Genomic DNA, 10,810 nt, shown 5'->3' with positions numbered 1-10,810 from the left:
ATCACTGCAATAAGTCAAGTAGCCATCTGTCGCCATACATAATTATAGCAGTATTATTGGCTCTACTCCTTATTCTGTGCACTGTAGACACACGACTTATTTAATAACTGGATGTTTATACTTCTTCATCCCCTTCCTCTTGTCCCCCCCCCAAAGCCTCTCCTCTTTACCAACCATCAGTTTGTTCTCTGTATCTATAAGTTTGTTTCTGTTTCACTTGCTTGTTTTTAAATTCCACATATAAGTGAAATCATATGATATTTGTTTCTTTTGTTTGAGTTATTTCACTTCACATAATACTCTCTATATTCATCCATGTTACTGCCAATGGCAATATTTCATTATTTTTATGGCTGAGTAATATTGCCACATCTTCGTTATCCATTCATCTATCAGTAGACACATAGGTCGCTTCCGTATCTTGGCTATTGTAATCAATGCTGCAATAAAGATAGGGGTGCATATATCCTTTGAAAGTATTGTTTTCATTTCATTCAGGCATATACTCAGAAGTAGAATGCTGAGTCAGATGGTAATTCCATTTTTTAACTTTTTGTAAAATCTCCATTTTTGCATACTGGCTGCATCAATTTGCAATCCCACCAACAATGAATGAGGGTTTCTATTGTCCACATCCTCACAAACACTTGTTGTTTGTTGACTTTTTATGATACCCATTCTGGCATGTGTGGGCTGTTATCTCCTTGTGTCTTTGATTGCATTTCCCTGATAATTTGTGATGTTGAGCATCTTTTCATGTGTTTGTTCGTCATCTGTATGTCTGTTTAGAGCAATGCCTGCTCAGGTCTTCTGCCCATTTTAAAATTGAATTGTTTGCTGTTTATTTTGAGTTATATGAGTTAACTATATATTTTGGATATTAAGCCCTTATCAGATATATCATTTGCCAATATCTTCTTCCATTGAGTAGGTTGCCTTTTTGTCTTGTTGATGATTTTCTGTGCAAAGCTATTTTATTTAATGTGGTACCATTTGTTAATGTTTGCTTTAAATACCTGGCTTATTTTATCTGAAAGTCAGCTCATTAGCAAACATATCCTATCTACTACCTTAATCCTCCCTTGCTATGAAAAATGACACGTTACAATTTTCTGGCGCTAGGATGTGAGCATCTTTTGGAGGTGCTCACTCTGCATACTATAAATCTTTTTCAGTAATATATTATTTGTTTCTCAATGACATTTACATAAAAGAATTTAAAAAGGCATTTTTCAGGCGTATATGACATAATTAATAAACCCTTATATAAAATAAGTGAACAACAAATTTATAACAGCCTCCTGAATGAGTGACTCCCTTATTTGCTCAAAATTACATGCAACTGAGATTTTTTAAAAATTCTAAAACTACCTGCACCTGAATCTAACATAGAACCACAGCCTTCTACTCAATTAGAGGTCCTCAGACCACGGCCTGCAGCATGAATATCACATGGGTGATTTTTTTTCTTTATTGATTAAGGTATTACATATGTGTCCTTATTCCCCCATTACTCCCTACCTCCCATTCATGCCCCCACCCCTCTGTTGTCTGTGTCCATTGGTTAGGCTTATATGCATGCCTATAAGTCCTTTGGTTGATCTGGGTGATGGTTTTGATTCTCAGCATCTCAAGCCCACCAGGAACTGATAATTCAGATTCTGTATTCAAACTAGACTCCTGGGTGACTCATATGCACAGTGAAGTTGGAAAAGGGTTTAGACTATATTTTCTCACCGGTTCATGCTGACATTTGAGGTAAGATAACTACCTGTGTTGGTTATTGTCAGTGTTCAGCAGCATCCTTCAGACATTGCCAAATACACCTGAGGCAAGCTCATCTCTGTTTGAGAAGTAGAAGCACCCTGACAGAATTCTGAACAAAGCCCCATGTCTTATCAGTTTAAGCTGTGAGCAGATCAGTAAACTCCTTCTAGCCCCATTTCTGCAATGGGGAAGAGAGTTCATAGAAATACTCATACAATGGACTTTTCTAAAAGTTAAGTCACATAATTCCTATAAAATGGTAAGCTCTGGTGATGTGACATAAAAATATCTACATGTAGCTCTTATAATTTATAGATATTTTATGAGGCATCAAATGGCATCTCTTAACTTGTGATATGCATATAGCATCCCTAATTTTTGACAAATGTGTCAGGAAGCCAAAGAGTGTGGTGCCCAGGACGGCATCTCAAACGAACGCAGTTCTGCCTTGTTAAAGAGGAGAAAAGTAACTTTCCAGAGATATCAGGTCTGTGTCCCACCACAAATCAGACTTTGAAGAAAACATGATGTCAGGGATGGGATAAGGTTAGGCCTCTGAAAAACATGTAAGATCAAGACAAGGTGCCCTAACTGGTTTGGCTCAGTGGATAGAGCGTCGGCCTGCGAACTGAAGGGTCCCAGGTTCGATTCTGGTCAAGGGCATGTACCTTGCGGGCACATCCCCAATAGGGGGTGTGCAGGAGGCAGCTGATCGATGTTTCTCTCTCATTGATGTTTCTAACTCTCTATCCCTCTCCCTTCCTCTCTGTAAAAAAAAAAAATCAATAAAATATATTTTTAAAAAATGACAAGGCGTCATAAAAAGTGAGTTCATTTGACCTCTGTCCTGGTCTCCTGGGATCAGAGAATCATTAGGAAAATTTTCCTTTCTGCTTATTCTAGAGCCCCAGAGGGAAATCACCTGCTTAGAAGTTGGAATGACATGAGGGAAATGTGCCTGATGATCAGATAGAGAGAGAGCTGTAACTGTGTCCCCTGTGCAGTCCTCAGCTTGTACAAAGCTGGGGGAAAGCACATGGTTGTTGCTTTTGATTCCTAAGTCTGTCTAAGGAACTGAATGATGCTTCACTCCTTCCTGCTGTCTCGTGTGGGAACTGAGCTTCAGTCTCCATCATCAACCATCCAGGGAGCAATTCAGACTTCCACACGGAGACCTTCCTCTCAGAGACCCATCCAGGTGAGCCTGGGAGGCCAGTAGGTACAACAGGAAAGGGTCAGGGAGGATGGAACCTGGGACTTTTACCTGAGTCACTGTGACCCTAATCAGCCTAGTCCAGAGACAAGGAAGTATTGTGTCTATATTCTTGGTTAAGTAACTAATGTGTAATTAATTTAGTTAATACATTAATAAAGATGTGTTTGTTTGAATCTGCATTACAAGGACCTTAGTTGAGAATTAAGTGATGGGAATGGATGTCCAGTGGGATGACTCCATGGAATGAGTGAGATGCATAAAATGATTGCAGTAAAATGAGAATACATCTGAGGAGTTTTGTTGTTCGGGGAGAAGAAAATAGAGTATTAGTTGTGGAGAACAGTGCAGTGGAGTGAGAGTGTTTGCATTAAATTTTAAAGATGGGGTGTGTTTGAGCATGTTTTGTATTTACTGAAAAGACCCTGATCAGTCAGGGAGATAGTACCTTACAGAGCAGTTCATGAAACAGTCATTACAGTGTCTCCTCTCATGCAGGGTATTCACATGAAAAAAAAAATATTATTTAATAAGTCTAAAGAGGAATACTAAATAGTGTTACTTTGAATTATTTTATTCCTGGCAGGTTGCATATATTCTTGGATTTGTTGCCCATTTATTTTCTCTGTTGGAATAATTGGCAGGTATTCCTACCCTACATTCAGCCTTTCCCCCCAGTGGTCATACAGTCTCTACTTTTAATGAGAAAGTCTGGCATGCACTCAGGGCATACAAACTGAGGACTGGCCAACTACTAGGCAAAGGCATAGGGGGCTGAGTAAAAAAGTCACTATAGTTTATAGATGGAGAAATAGAGGTCACCCATTGTTCCTTAACTCTTAATGCCACGGAGGCAGCACAGTCCGTTTACACTTATGCAGTGAGGCCTTCACTGTCCCAGCTGAGGGAAAGGTGGGTTGTGGGGGGAGGGGGGCGAAATCATCAAATCTAGTTAAAATTTCATTTCCACTTCATGTGAGTTTTCAACATGAAATGCCCTAAACCAAGGGAAGTTAATGAGGGAAGAGGCTTAAACTCAGCTCTGTCAAACAAGTTTTATTGAATAAATGTCTATATTACAATTCTACAGCTGCTGGGAATACTAGTTGTTTTAAGGAACTAGTATTCCCACACTAGATGCTTAAAACAAAGCTATGCTCTTACAGTCTGGATGTCGGAAGCTTGAAATGAGTCTAAGTGGCTAATATTAAGGTGTGTGCAGGGGTAGATAGGGTCCTTCTATAGGAGGCATGGATAATGCCCTCTCCACAAACATAGACACACACACACACACACACACAGGCCTTATATGGCTTGAGAAATCATTTGGTCAGGCCCTGCCAAGGCATTAGGGGTGAGTTAATTAATATAGCAAGCTAATTTTTAAGTTGATAGTTTTGTATGCCTCTGGAATGATGTTATAAATATCCAAATGGTCCTTGGCAGAAAAACGGTTCCCCACCCCTGTTTAGAGGCTCAGGAGAGGACCTGTTTCTCTCTGATGCCGGTTAGTGTGCTTGGCTGCCACCTCTTGGCTCATGTTCCTTCCTCCATCTTCAAGCCAGCTGTGTAGCATTTTCAAAATCTCTCTGAGACCAACTCTGTTGTCTCTCTCTTCAACGTTAACAGAACCACTGTGCTTCCCTTAGTCCCACCTGGATGAGCCTGGCTCATCCTCTATCCTAAAGTCAGCCGATTAACAAGCCTGTTCCATCTGCTACCCTAATCCTTTTTGTCATATAAATATCATATTCGGGTGCGTGGAAATTGGAGTGACAGGAGGGAAATGTGCCAGCCTCTCAGCTTGTGTAACCTTAGGCTGGGAGGGCATGGTTATGTTTATTTCTCACTGTTATTTGTTTGTATGGAGCCCAATTCTGGCTGGGGACTGATGCTGCACACCTTCCTGCTATCTTTCCTCTGAACAGAACTTTACTCCCTATCATCAACCATTCAGGGAGGAATTCAAACATCCCCACCATGACCTTCCTCTCAGAGATCTTATCCAGGTGAGTCCAAAACCCAGCTGACCCTGCATGAGAGGGTCACCGAGAATGGAAGCCAGGAACATTTACCTGTTGTCACCTGAGAGCCCATTCGTCTTAGCCCAGAGGCAAGAGATTGCTGTTTGTTTGCTTGATTAATTAATGTATTTATTTCAGTGGCTACCTAAGAATTCATAGTGTGACTGCTACTCACACCTTTGATGGTCTTTCATACTCTTTTATCATTAAATTTCTATTACATTAATGCTACTAAAATGTGTTTAAATTATGAAATTCAAACTGTGGTTCTAATCTGGCGTGATTCCGCCCCAAGAGACACATTGAGCTATGTCCTGACAGGTTTGTGACTGTCACACTGCAGAGCGGTGGGTGAAGGCAGGGATGCTGTAAACAACCTTCAATTCACAGGACAGAGCTCACCACAGAGAACAGTCTGTCCCGGAATGCCAACAGTGCTGAGGCTGAGAATCTCTGAGTTAAATAGCATCATTATTTGTAATACTTATAGCTGACTTCAGGTTGTTTTCCAAAATTGTAACACTTTCTGCCAGTAAAATTAGAGGACCCCATTTTGCTACCATTTAAAAAATTCAACCCCAGGCCAGCTGGCATGGCTCAGTGGTTGAGTGCCCAGGGCAGGGCACATGCCAGGGTTGCTAGTTCCATCCCCAGTAGAGGGCGGAGGGTGGGGTGCAGGAGGCAGCCGATCAGTGATTCTCTCTCACCATTGAGGCTTCTGTCTCTCTCTCTCCCTCTCCCTTTCTCTCTGAAATTAATAAAAATATTTTTTTAAAGTTCTAAACCCAATCAACGTGACTGCTCTTTCAGTGTTTTCCCAGGCTAATAGCTACAAAAGACATTTCATGTTGTTTTCTCAAACTATTACATAATTTCTGCAAACTTCATTTATTTTCCCATTTTTTGTATAGCATTACAAATTTTTCTAGAAATTATTCTTTCTCAATTGACTTTTGTAGGACATTTCTTACCATAAAATTTTTAACATTTTATTTAAATACTAGAGGCCCGGTGCACCAAATTTGTGCACGGGGGTCCCTCAGCCCACCCTGCACCCTCTACAATCCAGGAGCTCTCAGGGGATGTCCCACTCCCCGTGGTTCTCTGCTCTCTGCGGGCCTGGAGGTTTCCCTGCAGCCATGGAGATGAAGCCCCCATGCTCTGCTCTCCGCTCTCTGCCTGCCTCCGCCATGTGCCATGTGAAGGAAGCCCCAATGCCCTGCAGTGTGCTCTGTCTGCCAGGCCTGGGGGCTTCGCCAACACTGACACACTAAGGAATCCCCCATGCCCTGTTGTCCTGGCTCTATCTGTGGGTTCTGGGGGTGTTCCTGCCGCCAACTTGCTAAGAAAGCCCCCAAGCCCTGCTGTCTGGGCTCTGTCTGCCATGTCTGGGGACTTCCCCACCACTGCCACGCTAAGGAAGTCCCCAATCCCTGCTGTCCGGGTTCTGTGTGCTGGGCCTGGGGCTTCCCTGCTACCACAGAAGCCTCCATGGCCTGCTGTCCAGGCTCTGTTTGCTGGGCCTGAGGCTTCCCTGCTGCCACAGAAGCCTCCATGCCCTGCTGTCCAGGCTCTGTTTGCAGGGCCTGGGGCTTCCCCCACCGTCACCCTGCAAACGAAGTTTCCATGCCCTTCTGTCTGGGCTCTGACTGCTGGGCCTGGGATTGTTCCCATCACCGATGCGCTAAGGAAGTCCCCAGGCCCTGCTGTCCTGGCTCTGTTTGCTGGGCCTGGGGCTTCCCCGCTGCCGCTGTGCTAAGGAAGCTCCCATGCCCTGCTGTCCTGGCTCTGTTTGCTGGGCCTGGGGCTTCCCCGCTGCCGCCGTGCTAAGGAAGCCTCCATGCCCTGCTGTCTGGGCTCTGTGTGCTGGGCCTGGGGGTGTTTCCACAGCCTCTGTGCTAAGGAAGTCCCGAAGCACTGCTGTCCTGGCTCTGTTTGCTGAGCCTGGGGCTTCCCACTGCCACCGCATTAAGGAAGCCTCCATGCCCTGCTGTCTGGGCTCTGTCAGCCTTGTCTGGGGGCAGATCAAGCCTCGCTGCTTGGTCTCCCCTAACCCCGGCGGGGCTGACAGGCCCAGACACTGCAGCAGTGGTGGAAGCGGGAAAGCTGGATCTGCCCCCTCCGGAGGCGGATCTAGCCTCGCTGCTCCTGCGGACAGGCCGAACACTCCAGCAGCAGGGCTGAGGAGACTGGGCGCCACTATCTTGTGGCTATGGAGGCCGCCATTTTGTCATGGAATGGCAGTTAATTTGCATATTACTCTATTATTAGATAGGATATCTATTTGCTAACCGCTGAGTTTCTTGCTTTATTAAGTCGTATTTGCTCACCTGTAAATTTTATATGTAGTTTCTAGTGGTCATCAAAAATGTATTGGTGATTCTTACACCGAGTTTGTAATCCCTATGACATCTTGCAAGATGTCAGAGAGCAAGGACCAATTCAATATTCTTTCATATCAATAGCCATTTATGCCAGCTTTCATGTAACAATTTAAATGTTTTTAACTATATTGAAGTATAAGCTTGCAATATGGTAAATGTTCGTGTGCATTGAAACCTAATTCCAGATTCATTAAATGAATCATAGTTGAACATATGCTATGTGCCAGAACATTCCAGGAAAATTATGCATTATATACTTTTAGATCTAGGTTTTTACAATTTAATAGTCAACCCATATTGATATTCTTATTTGACTGTATTTTATGTCTTGTTTCAGTTAGTGTTTAATTCTCCATTCAATTCTGGGTACTATTGTTATTTTGAAACTACTCATTTTAACCTGGTTACATTATCTCATCTTTTTTTTTTTTTTTTTTCATTTTATCACTGTTCACTGGGAATTGATTCCACAGCCCAGACATGTGCCCTGACCAGAAATCCAACCATGACCTTTTGGATCATAGATGCTCAATCACTAAGTGACACCAGCAGGCCAAAAGCTTTTTTTAAGGAAAAAAAATTATTTTTTGAGCCAAATGCCAGCCAAGAAAAGTGTTGGGGCATAAAGTTTAAACCACCAGCAGCAGAGTGAAGTAAGTACAAAAGACATGTCCAAGTCCTAGAGTTTACTGGCTCTTTACACTTCATGTTTTAGGAAAGAAACATGTAAGCTCTTTTGAAACGACTTAAAAAGTCGGATCCTGGGTGGGGTGGATTCAGGTAAAGTGGGGGCAGGTCTTGAATAGGTACTAAGGAAGAATATTTACTACTTTGATTGGTTACAGGCAGCAGTCCTGAAAGCTCATGGGCATGCAGGATGCAGGGGCATCTAATGCTCTCTACAGAAGTTGACTCAAGTTCCAACATACATTCAGGAACGTGAGTAGTCTTTTGTAAGTGGGCCACAGCTTTTAGCTGGTTGACTACTATTGTTTTTCTCAAACTCTCTAGCCCCAGTGTATTAAATTTGGAACATCACAGAACATTCCCCTTTTCACTTATTTGAGGTCTTTGTTCAAATGTCACCTTATTTGCAGACCTACCTACAAACCCATGAAAAACAGAACTCCCTATTCATTGTCTCTTTTAGATGTGCTTTCCTTTTCTTCATACCACTGCCAACAGCTAAAGTAATTTAGTATTTTATTACTTGCTTCCACATTCTTTCTCCCTCATTGGACTGTAGATACTTTTGTTCTCACAACATGGACGGTGCCTAAAACATAGTCAGCACTCAATTTGTATTCCTGAGAAACATGAAGAAATTCTCATTAAAACTTTAGAATACGTGAACCCCTCAGATACATAGGTGATTGGGACAAATATTCCATATTATGGATGGCACTGGATAGCCCCTAAAGGGGACTATAAAAAATTTAAAAGTAATGTCTAACCTGCAAAATATAAATTGTCACATTTTAGTGAAAATCAGTGATGTTACTTCTATCTTTCCTGATAGTCAACTCCACCACATGGAACCTGTGAATTTTACACAAATTTCAGAGTTTGTTCTTCTGGGATTTTCAGAGAAACCAGAACTGCAGCCCCTCATATTTGGACTTTTCCTCTCCATGTACATGATCACTGTATTTGGAAACCTGCTCATCATCCTGGCCGTCAGTTCAGACTCCCACCTCCACACACCCATGTACTTCTTCCTCTCCAACCTGTCCTTGGTAGACATCTGTTTCACATCCACCACCGTCCCTAAGATGCTGGTGAACATCCAGACACAGAGCAAAGCCATCACCTATGCAGGCTGCATCACCCAGATGTATTTTTATATACATTTTGTTGGGTTGGATATTTTCCTCTTGACTGTGATGGCCTATGACCGGTTTGTGGCCATCTGCCACCCCCTGCACTACACTGTCATCATGAACTCTCGGCTATGTGGACTGCTGGTACTGATATGCTGGATCATGAGTGTCCTGAATTCCTTGCTACAATGCTTAATGACATTACGACTGTCCTTCTGCATGGATGTGGAAATCCCTCACTTCTTCTGTGAACTCAATCAGATGATCAAACTTGCCTGTTCTGACACATTTCTAAATAACATGGTGACTTATTTTTCAGCTCTTCTGCTTGGTGGTGGTCCTTTCGCTGGGATTCTTTACTCATATTCTAAAATAGTGTCCTGCATACATGGAATGTCATCTGCTCAAGGGAAGTATAAAGCATTTTCTGCTTGTGCGTCTCACCTCTCAGTTGTCTTCTTATTTTATTGTACAATCCTAGGAGTGTACCTCAGCTCTGCTGCTACCCACAATGGACACTCAAGTGCAACAGCCTCGGTGATATATTCTGTGGTCACACCCATGTTGAACCCCTTCATCTATAGTCTCAGGAACAAGGACATTAAACAGGCTCTGAAAGCATTCTTTGTGAAGGAAACTACAAACTGGCAGTTGTCCTAATACTGAAAGTGTGCCCATGATGGCAGAAGTCAAAGGCTCAGAGTCAGATACTGTGATTACTTTCCTACGATGAAAGTAGAACTTGCTTTTTCCATTGATTTCTTGGAATTTCTATTTCTCTGACCTCATCTTCTCTATTCAGTTTATGTAACTCAATTAAGTTTTCTGCTCTCTCAGATATCCAACAACTTATCTCTTTGCTGTTTTCCTACTTTCCAAAATTTATTTCCTTATGGATCAGATAGTTGGAAAATCCCATTTACCTAATGGACAACATGGATTTTTTTTAGAATAATTTTTCTCAAATGACATACATTATATTGCATCAAATAATTTTTGTAACTAAAAGAATCATCCTGAATGATTTTCCTATGGGGAAAAAAACTACAATTAATGAACCCCACTGGTGTTGCTCGGTGCTTGAGCCTCAACCCATAAATATGCATGTATGCAGTACCTATGGACACATACAATAGGGTGTCAAGGGCCTGAGGTGGGGTGGGAACCAGGTGGAGGGGAGCTATGGGGGGTAAAAAGAGGGATGTCTGTAATAATCTCCACAATAAAGGTTTTAAAAGAAAACTTTAAAAAATACATCTTCCTGGCCTGGTACAAGTATACCTCGGAGATAACATGGGTTAAGTTCCAGACCACCATAAGAAAGCATGAATTACAATAAAGCAATTTGTAATCTTTTTACTGATGGAGGGTACTGTCTTTCTATTGAAAAAAAAAAAAAAAAAGATCTGTGAAATGCAATAAAGTGAACTTCAATAAAACCAGGCATGCTTCTATGTGAAAAAATATATATAAATAAATACATACATACATACATACATACATACATACTGTGGAACTTCTACACAATGGAATACTATGCTACTGTAAAAAAGAAGGAACTCTTACCATTTGCAACACCATGGATGGACATAGAGAGCATTA

At 42.1% G+C, this 10,810-nt stretch overlaps 1 protein-coding gene across 1 annotated transcript; it reads left to right on the top strand.

Moving 5' to 3' along the window:
• The first annotated feature begins 7,986 nt into the window (after nt 1–7,986).
• On the top strand, nt 7,987–9,868 carry LOC129149277 (olfactory receptor 7A17-like). The gene is made up of 3 exons (XM_054716853.1): nt 7,987–8,041; nt 8,234–8,327; nt 8,908–9,868. The coding sequence occupies exons 2-3, from the start codon at nt 8,266–8,268 to the stop codon at nt 9,866–9,868; spliced, it is 1,023 nt and encodes a 340-aa protein (XP_054572828.1). The 5' UTR covers nt 7,987–8,041; nt 8,234–8,265.
• The last annotated feature ends 942 nt before the right edge of the window (nt 9,869–10,810 follow it).

Source organism: Eptesicus fuscus, chromosome 6 (assembly GCF_027574615.1).
Source record: "Eptesicus fuscus isolate TK198812 chromosome 6, DD_ASM_mEF_20220401, whole genome shotgun sequence".
Classification (NCBI taxonomy): Eukaryota; Metazoa; Chordata; class Mammalia; order Chiroptera; family Vespertilionidae; genus Eptesicus; species Eptesicus fuscus.
Note: the sequence above shows the minus strand (reverse complement) of the source record. Positions and strands in the feature narration are given on the sequence as shown.

Excerpts from the sequence above, each read along its gene's own strand:
- LOC129149277 (XM_054716853.1), top strand. The coding sequence starts at position 8,266 with ATGCAGGGGCATCTAATGCTCTCTACAGAAGTTGACTCAAGTTCCAAC. Across the intron at positions 8,328-8,907 it reads TCCAACATACATTCAGGAAC|TCAACTCCACCACATGGAAC; the intron begins GTGAGTAGTCTT and ends CTTTCCTGATAG.